Here is a 21556-nt window from a genome sequence, read left to right on the forward strand (position 1 = left end):
GCAGGGAAGGGACCAAGATGTGCCAGAGTTCACAAACATTTTTATACCCTTCGCACACTATTGGGTATCAAGGATTCTTAGCTGCATTTGGTACTCAAATACCACGACTGCCTACACAGATACATCCATGATGAGATGGAGTTCTTGAACATCTCCTTGCTCGGCACGACGTACCAATATGGTATCAAAATCAAGTAGAAGTTTAAACAAAAGAAGAGAGACTTTGGATCTTCGAATCCGAAGAACAAAGGACAAAGCCAAGGCGGGGTGACCCAAGGCAATTCATCGAAGCTGCAAGAAAAGAATGACATCATGAAGTCAAAGAAGGACTCAGGAAAGTGGTGTGAGTTCCATGAGAGCCCCACTCACAACACAAGTGAGTGTTAGACCAAGCAGTTACTGGTGGCCGAGTTGAAGGCTTCAGAATTAGATGCATGTTCTAACCCTGAGTCAAAACACAACAAGGGGAATGATAAAGGGTGGTACATCATTAACACGGAGCCCAGTGCCACTGTTGCCACCATTAAGATCTAGAAGAATGAACCCGAAGATCCAAAGGAGGGGGAGCATCTTTTCCACTCACGGATGTGGGTGAAGGGTTCGCCGCTACAATTCATTATTGACAGTGGGAGCCAAAAGAACCACATTTTAGTAGAGGTCATGAAGCAGTTGGTCCTACTGACTTCACCACACCCGCAACCGTATAGTATCGGGTGGCTTCACCAAGGACGAGATCTTCGACTATGCTAGTAATGCCACCTTCCCTACAACATCAAGCCCTTCACAGATGAGGTATTGTGTGATGTTGCACCTCCGGATGTTTGTGATGTATTATTAGGCCAGCCATATTTGTGGAGGTGACATGCCGTGTATGAGTCAAGGCCTCTTGCTATTGTTATTTCTTTGGGTAATTCTTTATACAGGATACCAGAGAAATGCAGCAAGCTCATCTCCCAGACTAGGAAATTCATTTTTTGTCTGGTTCGCTCCCAAAGTAAGGGGAAGATCGTTGCCACATCCATGACCCTCGTGAAGGTTTCCTCAATGCAGCAGCAACAATAAAGGGATACGGTCATGAAAGAAGACAGGAACATCTTCTCCTCACCCACAGGGGCACCATTGCACTGTCAGGTCAAGCATTCATTCGATATGACTCCTAGAGCACCTTTACCTAATGGGTCGATATATCGCCACTCCATTCTAGAAAATGCCAAGTACAAGAAGAGACATGATCAGCATCAGGTACTGCACAAGTTTCAAGTGGACGACAAAGTACGGTTGCATCTACAGAAAGAACACCTTACCAAAGCCCATCAGAAGCTCAGACCACTCTGATATGGTCCTTACACCATTACCCAGGTTGTGGGAAACAATACTTTGGAGCAAAACATTCCCCCATTCCTTCGCTTTCACCGAGTCTTCAATGTGGACTGCCATCGACCATGCTTCCCACCATTATTGGACACAACAGAGGTTGTAAAATAGCTCACCAAGGACCAAGTTCAACAGAAGTTTCCTCATCTCATGGAGGAACTCAACGCAATGGGGACCATTGCTTCCTAAGGGGGAGGAATGATCTAGGTGGATGTTGGTGGCTAGCCATCTATCCCACTTGGACCCCCAAAACTGTCTCTTTCAGTTTTTAAGTTTCCTTAATTGTAGCACAATTTACTATTTTTAGCAGTTTTTCAGGTCCTGAACTTCAGGAGATGTTTTGAGGCCCTAAATGACGTTTTTTGAGAAAACTAGGAGCAACATGAGTCCATGGACCGATGTTTCTCTTCCCAAAGTTGTAGTCCTCTGATAGATATTTCTAACGAGGTATTGTGCGTGTCAAACAAAGATCGTATGCCAAAGTTACGACCCCGATAAGTTGATGTACCAATTTACCCAAACGGGGCCCATAGTTTGGCGCTACATCTCCTAGGGTTAGGGTTTTAGATGTTTAGGGTTTTCCATTATTTCTCAACAATAAATAAGCCTTCGAGCCTCATTGTAACATAGTTCAAAGGCATGTAGCCACCACATCTCTTCTCAGAGATGAGCTACCATCGCCCTAGTTAGTTTATTTCCATTTCTATTTGTAAGCATATTTCAATATTTTTCATTAATGAAATGAAGTATTATTTCCACTACATCTCTATGTATATGGGTATTTATGTATTTTGTTGCGTTCCTATTTAAATTCGGATCACATTTCCTTGGAAATCTTCACAATGTACCTGCAAACCTCATTCAAGAGGCCATGAAAAAACAATTATAACCAAGAAAAAATTATAAAGACAAGAGGTTGACCAAGGAATAAAGATAATAATAATATTCAAGGGAGAAATATAGGAAGAACTTAGCTCTTGATTAAAAAAAAGAAACTGTTGAGGGTTGTAGGGAACTGCCAAATCCTTATTGATCCTTGCCTCTTTGGAGAAATCAATGAAGTCCATCTGCAATAACATTAAGCTTGGATTCCTTATCTTCTTCTGAAGTGGATGCTCATCCTCATCCTTAACATTCATCTGCTAATGCATTCTACTTTCCATTCTTGCATGATCTGTAAGAGATAGGGTTTCTTCATCCTATAGATTAGGCTTAGCAAGCCATTCATCAAGTTATCTAGCCACACCAAAGGCTTAACAACAAGCTAGCATCAACATCAAGTCCACCCTTGGATCTCCTGCTTGCTTTCCACATGTTATTCCACATGCTATCAAGGAGATAAACCAAGTAAGCATCTCACCAACTCCACTTGCATCCAACACTCTAAGTCATGCTCTAAGGTTTAATTCCACAAGCCCTAAGACTTTCAACAAGTATAAAGACTTCAAGAAAAATAAAAAACTTCGCATATCCCTAATCATGACAACCACTTATCACTTAGTTGTTTTCCCTTTTGTTCATAGTTGATTAGCCTACTTTTGGAGCCTCAAATGTGTTCAACGTTGGCCTAACATAGGCCTGCAAGTTTACCTTTGACCTTCCGCAACCTTCCTTTCCTCAACCCTTCACGTTGTAGCCTTTTTCTTTGCATCGATTTCCTAGTTATTGTACAACCAACTCAACCAACCTTCTTAGCAGTCTCCAACAGGTTTTGGTACCCTTGTTGATGCCCTAAACTGCCTTGCAGCCACCTTCTCTTCCTGACTCAATGTGTTTATACTTCAAACACAACCCAACAACTTCTGTTCTACTTGTGGCCAGACACCTTCTAGCTATTAGCCCTCAACCCGGTTGAACAAACTCAATACAAGCCTCACAGATTCCTTCTTTTAGCTCTGTCCAACCTTCAGTTTCCCTAATTCAAGTCTATCTAGCTTCACGAATCCCCTATTTTAGACTTGCGAAACCTTCCTAGGCTTGCTGCCCTACGGCCAAGCCTGCAGCCCTTGGCCTTCTTTATGCAGCCCTGGACCTAACTAGGCCTCGGTTAACTCATTTGGATAGCCCTTTGACTTATCTATTTTGGAACAAATCTCCTTGTTCGTTCCTTAATTCAACCTCTTCTAGATTGTTGCCTGGCACTCCTTCTAGGGCTCTCTTGCTCCACATATTAAGTCCCTCTCCCTTGTCTCTTAGGCTGACTTTAGTGGCCGCTCTATCAACAAAGCTTTGATTCCACATTGAATTTTCTATAAGATACATAATAAGCGCAAACTTTTTATATGATAATTACTACTTAATGATCTTCAAACAATTTATCTAATGCCACTAATATCATTAAGAAATTATACATAGAATATTTCAACAGTAAATACCGCAGAAACAACAATGATCATAAAGAGACATCCATGCACATTATAGACAACAATTTTTCCATCGGAATCCCAAACTTGAGAGAAAACCCAACAACACTTCTTCTGAGGAGAAATTATTCTTCAACAAGGTTTACAATTCCAAATTGTCTAGAAATTTGGGCCAATAATCCAAGTCCAAACTTCATTCAAATTCATCCTCTATCTGCTCCCACGTGTGATTGTTATAGAAGAGAGATGATGATGATGAGTGATCAAATGAAATGTCATATCATGTATATATATACAAGTCGAATGGGTGCATTTACCGCTAAGGATACATTCCTTCATGAGCTAGGTCAACTTGTCTTTTTGGAGCCTACATGAAGCCTAATAAAAATTTGAAAATTTATTTTTACTTTCATAAATCTTATAGGCCAACTTAGGAGGCCTCTTGGCACTACAACAAAACCAGCGATTAGCGTCCCTTTTTACTTATTTTTTTGCATCTAGAGCCCATTTTTGGTGCTATTTGCATCCATTTATCAAATATGGTGCAAAACTTGACACAAAATTTGCATCAAGTTTTGCACCAAATCTTACACCAAGTTTAGCACCAGGTATTGCAATAGGTTTTGCACCACGTTTTGCACCAAATTTTATGCCAAGTTTTGTGTCATCCTTTACACCAGGTTTTGTTCCAGGTTTTGCATCAAGTTTGGCACCTAATTTTGTTTGAAATACTTTTGCATCCTCATTTGCATCCACTTTTTGCACCTACACTTGCATCAACTTTTGCATCGACTTTCGCATCCTTTTTTGCATCCTTTTTTAAATCATTTTTTGCATCCATTTTTTCATCCATTTGTGCATCCCTTTTGCGCCAAGTTTTACATTGTGTTTTGTGTCTAGTTTTGCATAAAATTTTGCATCTACTTTTGTTGCATCCACTTTGCCCTCTTGTTTGGCATCCATATTTACATCCTCTTTTGCATCTATTATTGTACCCACTATTGCATCTAATATTTTTGTGCCACAATTAGCGCCTAGTTTGGCACCTCCTTTTGCACCCACTTTTGATTATAATTTTGCATCCACGTTTGCATCCTCATTTGCGTCTAGGTTTTCATCAACTACTACATCTATTTTTGCATCCCTTTTTGTATCCAATTTTGGACCGGGATTTGCATCGGGTTTTGTGTCTCGTTTTGCATCTACTTTTGCATCGACTTCTATTGCATCCACTTTTGCACACAATTTTGCATCCACTGTTGCACCCATTTTAAATTTCACTTTTTGCATCCCTTTTTACATCTTCATTTGCATCATACTTTGATTCTTTTTTTGCATCTATCATTACATCCACTTTTGTTATGCCACAATTTGCACCATGTTTTGCACTCACTGTTGTATCCACGTTTGCTTCCAATTTTGCATCCATGTTCACATCCTCTTTTGCATCAAATATTGCATCTATTTTTGCATCCACTTTTATGTCAGGTTTATGCATTGGGTTTTGCATCTCGTTTTTTATCTACTTTTGCATCTACTTACATTATATCCATTTTTTGCATCCAATTTTGTTTTGCCTGTTGCATCAATGTTTGCTTCCACTTTTACATCCATTTTTGCATCTTATTTTGCATATTTTTTGTCTATTGTTACATCCAATTTTGTTGCACCATATCTTGTGCCTACCATTGCAACCACATTTGCTTCCACGTTTGCATCCCCTATTGCATCCACTTTTGTTTCATCCATTTTTGCATATACTTTTGTTTCCGTTGTTGCATCCACATTTGTTTCACCACAATTTGTGCCAAGTTTTACACCTACCATTGGACCCATGTTTGCTTCCACTTTTGCCTTCATGTTTGCATCCAAGTTTGCATTGACAACTGCATCTACTTTTGCATCCACTTTTGTGTTAGGTTTTTCATGTTGTTGCGCATCTACTTATGTTGTATCCACTTTTCATCCAATTTTACTTCTATTGTTGCCCCCATTTCTATGTTCGCTTTTGCATCCCTTTTCCAACACTCATCATATTTTCTGCATTGATGATATTCCTTATGGCATTGACAATTATGAACAATTGATGACAATGTCAATAATATTGACAATGATGAAAATGAAGATGATGGCGATGACATGAATTGTGATTATGATGATAAAGACGATAGTGGTTACAATGACAATGATGATGATGGCAATGATTATGATGATGACGATGCTAATGACGTTGGCAAATCTTCCCAATTTTAGATGTTGTCATTTTCATAATCATAAGCATTATCTTTGGTGTCATGATCATCATTTTCATCTAGGTCATCATCAAAAACAATAATGGCATGAATGATCATGATGCATGATTACAACAATGTCGATAGAAATTACATTAATGATGATGATGGGGATGATAAAAATGACAATGACGATGATAATGGTGGTGATGATGATGATCATCGATCATCTGTCAAAAATAGAGTTGTTATTTCTCTTACGTATATCAATGTGTCCTAAACAACCCTTTTCTAGCACTGATCACATTTTTTGGGTTGATGATATTTCTTACAACATCTACAATTATGAACAATTGCAAACAATGCCCATAATGATGATGATGATGGCATGAATGGTGATTATGATGATAATGTAATGATGGCAATAACAATGACAAGGATGATGGTGATGATGATGACAATGATTATGATAATGAGAATGACCTTACAATCTTATGGATTCATGAACAATTACTAGTTTCAATACCATCTTCTGGATACGTATTACTATCATACTTTTTAAATTTTCTGTCTCTCTTGAGGTATCTTACTATAATGGTGTTGTCAACACTAGAAAGATATCTTGTTGTAATGGTGGTTCTAATGTTAGCACTAGCAAAGTTTAGTAGGGAGGATGCTACTACAAGAGGAATTCCTTCTAAGTGACTATGGCATTCAAAATGAGGCTTTATGGGCTGCTTGTTAACACATGTTCTCATGCTCATATAAAATTAATGTGAAAAGTTGCTTTAATTGGTTCCCATGCATAATTGATATTGATAATGGGGTGGTATAAAATTGTAATGGCATATCCGTTAGTTAGTTATGATGGGTCAACAACATTGAAACCATCCAAGTGACATTTCACCTTGGAACAATCGTCGCTCGTGCGAAAACACGAAGTTTATGTAAATGAAAGTTGTGATTGTAGTGGAATTAAAACCATCGAGAAATATCAAAGAAGACACTGCCTACCAGTTTTGAAAGACAACCAAGGCATTGAACAACTATTTGCGTTAGGATGTAGTGAGGGAATCGAAGGAAATTTGGCAGCCCTAAGTTGCCATTACTATTACCAATCACACATTCAATAGTAACCATAAAAGGTAGCCACATATAAACAGAACCTCGAGGTGTTGACAGTCAGAATCTATTGTAATAGCTTTGACGTATATATAGTTTTGTGTTTAGATGAGAATGAAGTGGGCTTCATCCAGGGTTCGGCTCAATCCTTGTCCATTCCATGCAGTGGTGTTTAATTCGCCAAGTAAGAGAATATTACGTGAGTGTTCAGAGTTAAATCAACAGAAATCAAGGACGTGTGATTGTCAAATTATTGCTCCTCCCTTACGATTGAGCGCTTGATGCGATGGTCATTATCCTTGGGTGATACTTTTATTCCCCATTTTCTATTGAAAAAGTAGCGTTTTTCTATTCGATTATGATAGGATTGGATGAACGCCGGTTTGGGTGGATGTAGACCCATGTTTTTTTGTGGTGATCTTCAAATGTCTTGAGGATAAGAAAAAAATCCTTGACCAAGGTCCATGGTTTTGGGGATGAGTTGGTCTTCTAGTGAAGCCATGGTTTCCCAACTTCAATCCTCTCACTATGTTGCCGATGACTACTCTAGTATGGGTAAGATTCCCAGTTTTCCCATTCACTTTACCCATCTAGATCTCTTAGAAAAAGTGGGCAATTTTATTGGAAGATTCGTCAAAGTAGACAGGGAAAGACTTTTGAAAGGCATTTTCACCTAAGTTTGAATATGTGTTTAGGTAGATCCCAATGAAGTTTTTCGAGATAAAATTGAGCTCAAGTGGATGGGAATTGTGTATTCCCAACCCTTGGACTATGAAAATACAACTTTTCGATATAGGAATTACCAACAAGATAGACACCTTCAAACTGTCTATCCCTTTCCAATAGGGGCTTCCTCCTTACAGTCATCTAAGAACTCTAGCTGCAGTTGGAGGGATCTTAAGGAAAGAGAGGGATCCAAAATGTAACACCCCTCCCTTGTGTGTCAAACTTTACAAACCTAAGCTGAGAAAAGCTAGGTATGATGTGTAATATAAAAAGTAAATACATTATTAATAAATTGATCACTTGGAAAAGCGAGACACCAAGAGATGAGATTCTTGACAAATCACATTGGTGAATGGGAAAGGATAATTCTTTCATGGTAAAGCTTCTTGATTTAATTCTAGATAAGTTGGATGGATTGGAGATAAATATCCATTGAGAAAAACATAAAAGTTGTGCGGGAGAGAAAGGCAATCTTCTATGAGGAAAATCCTCATGGGAGAGAAAAGTGAGCTTTTATGAGATAAGCCTACGCAAATGGATAAAAAGATCCATAAAAGCGAGACACCGCTAATGGAAACCATATCATGAAAGAAGGTATTAAATACCCATTGCATAGATCAATTGGAGGCGGTTGATCCATGGCAAGAACCTCGACTCGGTTGGGTAGCGGTGCTCTGTTTTCCAAGTGTCGTTCTCTCTTTTGATCTAGTTTGACTGACTTGCGTGGATTGTTCTGTATGTTGGTTTCTTACCCTCTATGTTATAAATTCCTTAGCATATGAGAGAATTTGCTTGAGTTTTAAATGCACTGCATGTGGCGTTAATGAGATGATTTTATGGATGCACATAAATGAAATTCTAATTACAGTCACAGTATGTGGATCTTATGTAGAATTGGTGTTAACTTGTCTTTTGTTAAGATAGTGAATAGTCGTGCTTGAGCTGCTATGCAAATTTGTTAACTGTGGTTAAGGCTCGACTCTATAAAATATGGTACAAGTTATTTGTGCTATGCATCCAATGCTACGCTTCTGATTAATAGTGCATAATCCCTAAGATACACATGTTAACGTGTCATGCAACTGTGGCAGACGAATTATTGATTATGTATGATAAATGATTTTGTTTTGAAACGGTAGAGCCTATGGTTCGGGTTATCTAATATATGAATTATGCATTATAGGATGAATTGCATCCATTGAGGCGTTCTAATTATTTATTCGTATTGCATAAGATATATGTCGGTGGTACTTTCGGCCATGACAATAGGAATATGAACATGCTATATGGCAAAGCTAGTTATTGTAAATGGATGACCTGATCTCCATAAATGTTGGATTGAATCCTCAAAGGAGGGATACTCGAATGCGGGATATTGAATAATATTATTGATTCCTCCTCTGTGATGTGATGTAGGCATGGGTAGAAGTGCTTGTGTTAACTTTGTTATGAGGTAGTTGTATATGAACGCGTGTGACAACCATTACATCTAAATTTATTACAAGCTAAAATTAGTAAAGGAAACCAATATGTTGCCTTTAATACTGTGGCTAGGAGGTGTCTACTGAAAGAGGACCCAAAGTTGATCATAATTCATGGAACAAGGTACCAATCAACCTTAAGCACAATGCAAGAATAGGATGAAAACCTTAAGCATGACCACCAACTCATCGAATGGCCTTGAGGCTGCAATATGCAAGAAGAGGATGAAAAACATTGACTTTGAAAGCTTTTACAACCAGAGAACCTTAAAACCCCAACTCCCTCCTTAGGACAAGTGTATTTGAGTTTACCAAGAGTTGGCTTCCAACACACCTAATGCTCAATGCCAAACATGACATGGTACACTAAAACACAAAGACTGTAAAACCTTTCAACATATCGACAAAGTACACATTCTTCCTTGAAATACACATTCTAAGGAAACCCACAAATGACTTCTCCTCATTTTGAGGATGGTACCTAAGTTAAATTGGATTGCATAGGGATTTCTTAACACAGGGTTCAAAATTATTACAACAATATACTCATTAATCACTAAATATGTCATTTGTAGGAATTGCAGTTAGGTGGGGAGGATAACACTCCTATCCATTTTTAAAACTACACCCAATTAATAAGTTCTCCATGTGCCACAATAAATGAAATTTTTATGACTATAGTGACACATCACTCGAGATTTCCTTCCACACCAACACTTTTATCCATGAACTAAAGAGTGACTATTTCATTATTATATTATACATACATGTTAATATAAGCATTAAAATTTGTATTCCTTTGTAAAAAATGCTAGTCCAAGAGATACATTTGATCACCTTGTCTTGTATCCAATATCCAATGTTGACCCCTATATCCTTAGATCTAGAGTGAAGGTTTCATTTCTATTGTTGTGTTTGAGCTTAAATTCTAATTAAATATTTGGGTTAGCCAAGGTCATTACTTAACTTAATGGCTTTGCAATATACAATGTATCATATTTTTTTTAAGTTCAATTGGTGAGATATGTCTGGGGGATTGAACTTTCGATCACTTGGATACACAAGGGCTTGCCAACATGCTTTTTTCCAATTGTGCTACTACCCTCAGAAAATATACAATGTATCATATTAACATCCACTTAAACCAAATTGACTTTTGGGACACATGTCTCTTTGATGATGAAGGGAATCCAATTATGTGATGTCAAACACATTCCCTCACAAACACTCACAAAGACCCTACACTTTTTAGGGTTCGAACCTAGGTTGTCTGTTATGAAACCAACTCACAAAAAGATAGAAAAGATAGATCAACAACTTAGAAATCAGCCTCTTCGAGGGGGCAACCTCCTTTACATTACACAAAAGAACAATTATTGGATGATACAAATGACAAAGCCTCATTTCTATATATAGGAGTCTAAGGGGTCACAATATAATCAAAGTCAACATAACAATAATAATATAAGGGCACAAAAATAACAATAGTGGGCTTCTATGGGGCACAATAATAACAATATGGGGACAATAAGGGCACAACAATAACAATAAGGGCCACAATGACACTAGTAATGGGGGAATCACTAGTGTTATAGGGACCTAACATTGTCTATATGGAAACACTGTATAATTTTGAATTTATTTATTGTAGATTTGTACATAGATGGATATTCCTTTCTTTGCATTTATCTTTTAGACTTCTTGCTTTCACCAATTGATTTAGAGCTTATGGAGTCTCAAGTAGCACCAATCCCCTTGCTTCTATTGGATTGAATAACATGATTTCTCTTTTGAAATCCATAATATCTCATTCACATGCTTCCTATTTCTCCCATAAGACTTTAGCACAGACTCCATGATCATTTTTGTGTCCCTCTTAATAACGCACTCCTTGGAAGGGGCCATAAAATCTTTTATTAGGACTAAACTTGGATGTCTCTTCTTTCTTGCCCTTTGATTCTTCATTCAATCATACCACCCATCAACTTGTTATTTTTCCATTTTTCTTATAATGACCTTTGTTGTTGGGAAGGTGCCTTTCAAGTATGTTGTCTTTGCATATAGATACACATAAAGTATCATTATTTTAATCTAATGGACGTGGTTGTTAAAATCACCAATATTTAATTAAATATGCATTGTTATACCTTTGCTCAAGTCAACTTCAATTCAAATTCTAACACATGTGTGTATACCCTTCCTTGCTTAGTTTGTATATTGTTGTAAGTCCCCAATATATTTATGTTGGCTTTTGAAAGATCATCTCATCCCAAAATAAGTAGGGGGGATTCAATATTCAAATCCGGCAGAGTGGGGTTGAAGAAATGGATATTGAAGATGGATTCAATTATAGAAACTATCTTTTGAAAAAAGTTTAGTTTTGCCCCAAAAAGAAAGTCCCTCCTTCTTAGCTTTGTTGCTTCATTTGAAGGAAGGGGGGAACTAGTGAATTGTTTCAATCACATGGTTCATGCCCTCCAAGTATTGGTTAACTTGCCTAAAGATGTTCCTAACACAAGTAATCAATGCAAATATCGCCCATGGACTACTTTTATTGATAAAAACTCACTTTATTTTTTGTAAATGTCTGCTAATTCAAGTGTAGCCATAGTAGTCGATGTGCAACCTCATATGCACAAAAAAATGTTCAATCACTAACTTCCTCCAAGCATGCTTACCCTTGCACTCTTAACACCATAATGTAAAACACTTGTCATAGTGTCCAAGGTGTCGTGCCCTCAGTGGCCTCCCATCACCATTGATAATTGGAGTTGAGGTGTCACACGCTATGCTTATGAAGCATCTACATAATTTAGCACACCGAATTCCATCCATGTGTGGCAAGTTCCAATCTACATGCATACTTATCCTCTATACACTTGCATTTAAGAATGACAACCATAACATGACATTACCATATCTATATGCCAACAACATGACACACTCCAACCAATAAGATGGACAATTACATTATTAAGAGTTACAAAACCATATTGCCATCTGAAACCAACATTTAATCAAACAACATTTGACAACACTATAGTGATTACATTTGTAATTACACTTTATCGAAAATATCAATAAAAAATTCTTATCATATTACTGTATAAATATTGCATTTAATAGAAGCTAGATGAACTTTGTTAGTCCCAAACTTTGCTTTGACTTGAAATCAACTTTTCTCCACTTAAGTGTCTCTAAGCCACCTTAATTATCAAGTAAATATATCATCTAGCAAGTGTTATAGAAATGAGGTGGATTCAATCCACTTATGTGTGGTCATAAATAGTATTTCAATTGCCTTACATGTTCAACAACTGCCTCCAAATGTTGTACGACTACCTCGAAGTACCAAATAAAACAATCATGAGATGTTGGAAATATTTATCATGGATATACTACCATAGGAGTACTATCACATGGAGTCTTATGCCCAAACATTCCCTAGTCTCAACCTGTCCTTATATATGCATGTTTAGGAGCTCTTGTCCCAGCTCGTCGGCAGGGTTTGTATTCGCCAATAAAGAGTAGAACGAGGTAAGGGCGAACTAGCTATCCCCTGAACCATTCCCCCGACCAACCAATTGTTAGGCTCACAACCCGACTAGGCAAGGTCAAGTTTAGGAACAACCTAGCTAGGCGAAGTGAGAGAGTACCGTAGTTAAGCACTGCAGGGTCAAAGAGAGAAGGTGAAGGGTTGGATGCCTCACCGATCAATGGGCTAAAGTAGGGGTTGGATGCTTTGTCAAGCCCCCCTCGCTTCTTATTCACCAGTGTCGTGTCGAGAGCAAGGAACATTCTAGCAAATTCAATATTAAGCATCAATTTGCGATGAAACAGGGGATTCCTCTATAATCGGCTATGGGCTTATCTAGAAGGGCACCTCCTAGCCTTATGACTGGCATCTACACCTCCTTCCTTCCATATGCTAAGGTCAATGGTGAAGTGGGTCTAATCTCTTGCTATGGAACTTCATGCATGGACAAGGAATCAATATCTACCTACTATGCCAAGAGGACTATTAGAAGGGTACTAAATAGGACTAAAGACTATTGGCTATTGGAATGGCTAAGTTATACTAGATCTAGATATTTATCTCGGTAGAGAAGAGAGTAAAGAAGTGAAACGTAGAGATGCGAGTATCATATGTCTAGACGAGTATAATATGTATAGAGCTCGAAGAGAATGAAATTCTCTGAGAGCTAGCCATGGCTCAAAGAGCCTCTTTTTAGTTGTTGAATTTAATGTCGACTTCTTTCTCCTTTCCCTTATTTCCTCTCTCTTATTCTTTCTTCTTTTCTCCTTTCTCTTATTCCCCTGTCCTTTCTCCCCTCTCCCTACCCGTACCCCACCCTCGCCCGGACGGCCCTCAAGCGTGCCTTCTCCTATCCTCACCCTATGATCGCTTACTGCTTATCTTTTTTCTTGAACTCGTACCTTTGATGGCTCCTCCGGAGAGCGTTCCGTTCTCCTGAGGTGTCGCCCCTTACCTCTTTCAGAGTAAGATAGACTTCTTTCTTCAAACAAGTAACAGTTGTTCGAAAAAAAAGAACAACCAACAACACCCAAAGTACTCATACCGACTTTCTCTCCTACCGAACCGAAGCAAAGCGTAGGTAACCGACTTTCTTTCTCTCGATACGGCAATCGAAGCGAAGCGTAGGTAACCGACTTTCTTTCTCTCCTACCGAAGGTAACTACCAAAGGTAGGCATTCATCTACCGAAGGGAGGACGACATGTAACTGACTTTCTTTCTCTCGATACTACAACACAACTACCAAAGGTAGGCATTCTTTTCGGCATATTTCCAACTCTTGCTCTTACCTCTCTTTCCAAAGGAAGGAAGGGGGGTGTGGGGGGAAGGAAGGATCAGCTTCCTTCCCACCGCCAATGAAGGAAGGGGGTTGTAAGGAAAATATTATTAGTGCCAAATGAAAATTAATGTTAGGGATGCTTTCACATAGTTAGTTTTGTAATTATTATAAACATCACATACATAACAACCACAAATAAAAAAAGTATGTAATATATAAGAACAAAACTAATGAAGTTGTTAGTACTAAAATGAGGCATATACTATCACATGTAATCTTAGATATACTTAGTGTGAAACACCATGACATCAATGTCTGAGCAATTTGTAAATGTGCAACAAGGGCTCAATAGGGGGCTAATATTTATTTGATACTCACGTTCTTGGCTTTGTTGCTTAATTTGAAGGAAGGAGGACACTATTGAATTATTTCAATTACATGGTTCACACCTTCCAAGTATTAGTTAACTTGCCTAAAAAGGTTCCTAACACAAGTGATCAATGAAAATATCACCCATAGGCTACTTTTGTTCACAAAACTTAACTCTCCCACTTTATTTTTGTAAAGACCCACTAATTCAAGTGTAGCCATGGTAGTTGATGCACAACCTCATGTGCACCAAAAAACATCCCATAACCAACCTCCTCGAACCAAGCTTACCCTTCCACTCCTAACACCAAAATGTGCAACACTTATCATAGGGTCCAAGGGGTATTGTCCTTGGTGGCCTCTCATCACTATTGATAACTAGGGTTGAAATGTCACACCCCATGCTTGTGAAACATCTACATCATTTGGCACATTGAATTCCATCCATGCGCACCAAGTTCTAATATGCATGCATGCTTATCCTATATCTGCTTATATTTAGGAATGCCAACCATGACATAACCATTACAATATCTTTCTTCTTATTCTTCTTCTTCTTATTACTATAGAAAAAAAGGACCCTTTTTTTATTCACGAGGAAGAAAAAAAGCACAAACATTGACAAAAAGATTGTAACTTCTGTCATTACAATGGGTTGCCAGAAGACAAGGCATCACGACCCAGAAGAAGAGAAAAATAAGTTGTTGTAAAACCAGGGTTTTACAATTTTTTTTCTTCTGCAAATTATAAGACTGACTAGAAATGACAATAGCATGCAACCAAAAATTGTAGAAAGTGTATTATACAACCACGAAGAGGGCCCTACTATGAGAAAAACGAAGACAGTGACTAGAAACGACATTAGCCTGTAACCAAAAATTCCCGAAAGTGTATTATACAACCATGAAGAGGCCCCTGTCAAGAGAAAAAGAAAGACATTGTATTTGAGGCTAATTGAAAGCTGAATGTAGACTCACTTGAAATTTATAGTAAGCTAGTTGATAACTAATTGAAAATTTGACTTAAAGCTAATCCATATTAGTATATGGGCATCAAATGAGAACTTTGAACTGGGTTGCCAACTAATTCATCATAATATATGTAACCTGTCTCCAGACAAATAATTCTTTTTTAGAGAGAATCTACAGTTGTATTTAGCTCCCTATGGATGTGATGGAAATTGATTTCCTAGAAGTGGTTCTTTAACTCCACAATTTTGCTTTTCCAGGAGGATAAACTTATAACTTCCAACTATGCTTTACTGTCATTTTTTTTTGGCTCCATTACAATATTTGTATGTCAACAACATGGCACACTACAACCAAGAAGATGAACAATTACATCATTAAGAGTTACAAAACCATCTTGCCATCGAATAACCAACATTAATTAAACAACCATTTAACAACATAATAGCAATTACACTATATATATATATAGATCACATTACACGTATAAATACCGCATTTCAATAGAAGTTAGATGAATTGCGCTAGTCCCAAAGTTTTGCTTTGACTTGAAATTAAACTCTTCTTCACTTTGTGATTTTTGTGTTATCCACTAGCATAGACCCATCTTAAATATAGATATAATATGAGCGGAGAGGGATCCAATTTCTTCATTGGCAATTATTTTTTATGAGCAAACATTATTTAAATGTTTTGTATTTTTTTTTTTTTAATTTATTTTGGCCGACACTAGCAAAATTTCAACTTTGATGATGGACAAACATGGCTATAACCATACTAGGCTGTAGAGTGAGCTTGGCATATTCATATTATTTTCATCCTCAACATTGAGGATTGTGTAAAGCTCAGTGGAAGATGCCCCTTGGAATGATGGACAAACATGGCTCTAACCATACTAGGCTGTAGAGTGAGCTTGGCATATTCATATTATTTTCATCCTCAACATCGAGGATTGTGTAAAGCTCAGTGGAAGATGCCCCTTAGAATAGTTTTGATGCCCCCAAAATGACTTCCATTCTCAACCCCTCCCCATGACATTTGAACTTAAGACCTCGTAACAACTAAACCCCATACAAACCAACTACCCTACAACTTATCATGGATCAACCACAACAATACTTATTATAATAATTTAAAACCAATATTTCTAATTACGCCGCGTTTCCCTCTGAAATGAACTCCCCCAAATGCCTTTCTGTCATAATCTTAACTGTTAGATCTTTTGTTAGACGATTGAACAAAAATCAACCGTCTGATTTAATAAAAAAATGTTTTAAAACATTAAAAATATTTAAAAACGTTCCACTTTCCACTTGACATCTGTGCGGCGAGAATGGGAACATGAACGTATATGCCTGTAATAGCAACAAGAAAACCGTAAAAAAGAAAATATAAAGGGGCGAAGAAGGGAAAAATCGAAAGTATGTACAGGTGGGTTGAGCAGATTTGCCACTAGGTATCATCGAGATTGCCACTGGGCATCATCGAGATTGCATGTTTCGATCACCCATTCAGCGACTATTGGTGGGCCTTTCCATTTTGTTGTAAAAAAATTACCTCCGATTCGAACGCAGACAAATTGATTCGAAACCCACTCAGTCGTTGGCATTCCCTCCTCCTTTTTTTCGAGGCTTCGATCAAATTTCTCTTATCTGCTCTGTACTAGGTGAATTGGGTCTCAGCCATAATCGAGCTTTGGGTTTCAGTTATAATCGAGCTTTGAAATCTGCAGAAAGGAGGTTATTGAGAGAAGAATAAGTGGATTTGTAGGTTGCTGCCAATTTGATGATTTTGATTGAATGTGCTAATTAACATAATGGCAGAATAGGGAAAATCGAGCTTGGGAGCTTGTCTTTTATTTATATTCAGCTTGATTATATATATATTTTAGTTCGGGTGAAGCGGCATCATGGTGCAGGGAGAAATTTAGGGCAGCTTTTATGATAACAATAATAAGAACTGAACCTTGCTTTTGGGCCTGGATTTAACCGTGGTGGAAATGGAGCCGGGTTTTAGGAGAGAGTTTTTAGTAATCATGGCTAGCGATCTTATGACTAAATATCACAGAAGAACATCCTGAAAACCCTTGGAAGATGACCTCATTCCAGCGTCTCAGCTTCACAACAGAAGATATTTTGGAGAGCTTGAAGCCTGATAACATGATTGGCATTGGAGCAGCCAGTACAATTTACAGGGTTGAAAGGCCGGGGGGTCATGTCATAGCTGTGAAGAAGCTACGGTGGGTGGAGAAAGAGAAAGAGGGAGGGAAACGAAAGAAAGGGGTATTAGCAGAGGTAGAAGTCCTGGGAAATGTTAGGCACAGAAACATAGCTAAACTGTTGGGTTGTTGCTCCGGCAATGAGGAGACTCTTCTTCTTTATGAATACATGCCTAATGGAAGTTTGGCTGACCTCTTGCACGGGAGAAAGGAAGAGAACATGCTCACTGAGTGGATGACAAGATACAATATTGCAGTTGGAGTGGCTCTGGGCTTATGCTATCTTCATCAAGATTGCCGTCCTGCCATTGTACACAGAGATGTTAAGCCTAGCAATATATTGCTTGATTCTGACATGACTGCAAGGGTTGCAGATTTTGGAGTTACAAAGCTGATTCGAACTGGTTCGGAGGCCATGTCTTCTGTTATTGGCTCCTATGGCTACATTGCTCCAGGTAAAGTAGTTTCAAACTTCAGAACTATAAGTGGTCATTCTTTTTATGGTAACATTAATTTTCTTTTCATAAACCATATACATTCTAACATCTTAGGATATAGCTTGTTCTTGAATGATACTCTGTCCATCCATTTTGTGTTACATGATTGTCTCTGATGTGAGCAATTTAATTACAAAGTGTCTAACATCTTAGGTTACTCCATCAATCCATTCTATGTCAACATGGTTGTCTCTGGTGTGAACAATATACTTGCAAAGTGTCTAACATCGTAGGTTATACTTTGTTCTTGAATGATACTCCATCAATCCATTTTATGTTAACATGATTGTCTCTGATGTGAATAATTTACTTACAAAGTGAGTTAGGATGGTCTAAGTGCATTTTTCTTTCAGTTTCATGATTGTTTACCCTGGAAAATCTAAGAATACAAAAGGAGAATCTTGTATTGGTTTTACATCCCTAAAGCATTAAGATTAGCTGAACACAAAAGTAAAAGGGAATCGGTTTTAGCTACTGTTTGGATTTGAAGAAGGAATTCAGAAATATGAGTATTCTCAGATCAGACAACCTTATGGAAAAGGTCTTATTATTTTTATGTATTTGTAAGTTAGTTTGTGTATCAGATTCTCAGTGATTGATGGGTATGGAGTTATGTTTTAGCCCAGCTTAGTTCAAAATCCTAAATTTGCTATAAGGTAGCATTCATTGTTTTCTACATAGCCAATCAAATTCTTACACAGATTTTCTCTTGTAATATATATCTGAAAGTTATATGTTAAACCTAGCACAGACTTGTACTGTTTCATTAATTGAGGATGGTAGCAATCTATTAAGTCCATGAGTCTATGCATCTTTTGGATATGTGCAGAATATGCCTACACACTTCAAGTCTTTGAGAAAAGTGACATATACAGCTTTGGGGTGGTCCTCTTAGAGCTCTTGACTGGAAGACAGCCAATGGATCCAGAATTTGGAGAAGGTGTCAACATTGTGGACTGGGTCAAGGAAAGAGTTCAGACCAAGGAAGGGATGGAAAAGATCTTAGATCAAAGTGTTAGAGTTCCAAGTTTCTCAGTCAAGGAAGAGATGATGCTGGTCCTCAGAGTGGCTCTCCTCTGCACTAGTAGGTCTCCAATAAACCGACCATCGATGAGAGATGTTGTTTCAATGTTATCAGAAACCCACCCCAAAAGCAAAGCAACCCTTGACTCCCAATCCTTGCAACAACACAGGTCCCATTCTTCATCTCAGCCAGACAGTCCACCACGCTATTCTAAGGAAGGAAGCCAACATTAAATATGTTTCCATTGAAGTAATTGTTGTTGGGTATGTTCGTGTTATGAGCTTTTTGGTGATGATCGACATATGTTTATTTTATCAGACTTTTTGCAATACCAGCTACCATGCAATTAGCAGTATTCCTGCTTATTTTACAAGACCTTTTGCAGTATCAGTAATTTGCTATTTCCAATTTGGAGATCTTGAAACATTTTGCAGTACCTGCAATTTGTTATTTGCCATTTGCAGATCTTGAGACATCAATAATTTTTGTTATTGATTATATTTCCTATTTATTTTATAAGACTATGCTATGCAAAGAACAGTATTCCTACTTAATTTCTTATTTTACAAAACTTATTTGCAATTTGCATATATTGAAACCATCAGTAATTTTTTATTTCTTATTTTATAAAACCTATTTGCAATTTGCATATATGGAAACTTGTAATTTTTTATTTCTTATTACTTATGATTATGCACTCTACAATTCTGTGACCAGCTGAATGTCAAGCAATTGAACCGCGATTTAAATCCTATTTTTTCAGCAATAAGTACTATACTTTGTCTTTATTTAGTGTAGAGAACCAAGCACTTATTCTACTCATCTATAGAAGGGACAATGGTTGTTTTCCTATGAGGTATAAGGAAATCCTATCAGATGTTTTGTATTTTCGTATGGAATTGAATCATACTCCTGCACACTGTAACATTCATATATATCAACCTGTAGAGGCTTTAATAACACCTGGTATTCTGGTTAGTGATTTTATTGGACCTCATGTTCATATCCTACATGCACAGGATGGACTATTCATATGTTACAGGGTATTATTCTTATTATTTAGGGTGCACATCTTCAGGTGCTCAAGAACGATTACTAGAACAGTCAGTTAATTCTGCAATTTAAAGGATGAAAAAGGAGGTTATAGGAGTCTAGTTTTGGTTCTCATCCACAAGTCACACTAGTCTGCCTGGGCATGGTTCTCATGGTTTAATAGTGACTTGAGGAGTCATAATACCACAGATCACTAAACACGAACAGCTAAGGTAGCCCAAGGACAATAGCCATCTTTACACATTAATTAAAAATAAAGTGGGTCTTTACAAAAAAGATATTATATGTGCACTATCTGGTATTGAGATGGCTGGAACTCAGGAGGATCCTGTTCTTACACGGGCAGTAGAGGATCCTTTTCTTAGATTCCATGGGCTCTTAAAATGATCCTAATGCAGTTTCATTGTTTATTAATATTCCCATTCTTTTTTATATGCTTGACCCTACAGGAAGGCGAAGCTGTACAGGTTTGACAAGGATGGGAATCAATGGAAGGAGCGTGGTGTAGGAACAGTAAAGTTTCTTAAGCACAAGGATACTACAAAGGTTCGGCTGGTCATGAGGCAATCCAAGACATTGAAAATATGTGCAAACCATTTAAGTATGTAAATTTGTTTGTTTGTTTTTTTTTTTGTAATTTCCCCCCTGAGATTGTAATAGCTTATCTTACGTCCAAGTTTTAAGAGGCTTTCTGTGCCGAGAATTTGTGTTGATCCTTATTATCTGGATTATATTGTTTTTTTTTTTTTGCCTTGCAGTTCATTCCCCAATGTCACTTCAGGAGCACGCAGGTAGTGATAAAGTTTGGGTCTGGCATGCAACTGATTTCTTAGATGGGGAACTGAAGGAAGAACTCTTCTGCATTCGTCTTGGCTCTGTAGACAGTGAGCACTGTTCTTAGACTCTTCTAATCCTTGTTATGATCTTTTCTTTCTGTCTTGTATTTTTCTTTGATAAAATCAATGTTTGAGTACCTATATTCTTGGATCATTTCATTGAAGGGTTGATTTTGCATATGTTCTTAGGATGCTTTTGTGCAGATTATAGTGGGTTGGTAAGGGATCCCCCTCCCCAAACACCCTATCAGCATAGTTAAGACTTGAGTTTAGGGTGGCTTTAATTGTCTCTGGTAATAGCAAATGATACGGAGGATTGTGCATAACCCACCCCCTTTTTGATTCCAATAAGCAGAGGTGGTCACTATGGTAATCCGATTTCAATTTGTAGTTAGAAAATGGGGTCACAACTTTCCATATTTTTTGTTTTTTTTTTGTCTTTTTACGTCAAACAATAGTATATTTATTAGAACCATAGT

At 37.7% G+C, this 21556-nt stretch overlaps 1 protein-coding gene across 1 annotated transcript; it reads left to right on the forward strand.

Annotated features, from left to right (window-relative positions):
- Positions 1 to 17542: 17542 nt before the first annotated feature.
- Positions 17543 to 21321, forward strand: LOC149200004 (leucine-rich repeat receptor-like protein kinase TDR). The gene is made up of 4 exons (XM_089400805.1): positions 17543 to 18122; positions 18994 to 19357; positions 20691 to 20842; positions 21000 to 21321. The coding sequence occupies exons 1-4, from the start codon at positions 17543 to 17545 to the stop codon at positions 21140 to 21142; spliced, it is 1239 nt and encodes a 412-aa protein (XP_089256931.1). The 3' UTR covers positions 21143 to 21321.
- Positions 21322 to 21556: the final 235 nt, after the last annotated feature.

The sequence above is a fragment of the Pinus tabuliformis genome, chromosome 2_1, assembly GCF_031772625.1.
Source record: "Pinus tabuliformis cultivar Carrire ecotype Pingquan chromosome 2_1, CPIR1, whole genome shotgun sequence".
Lineage (NCBI taxonomy): Eukaryota > Viridiplantae > Streptophyta > Pinopsida > Pinales > Pinaceae > Pinus > Pinus tabuliformis.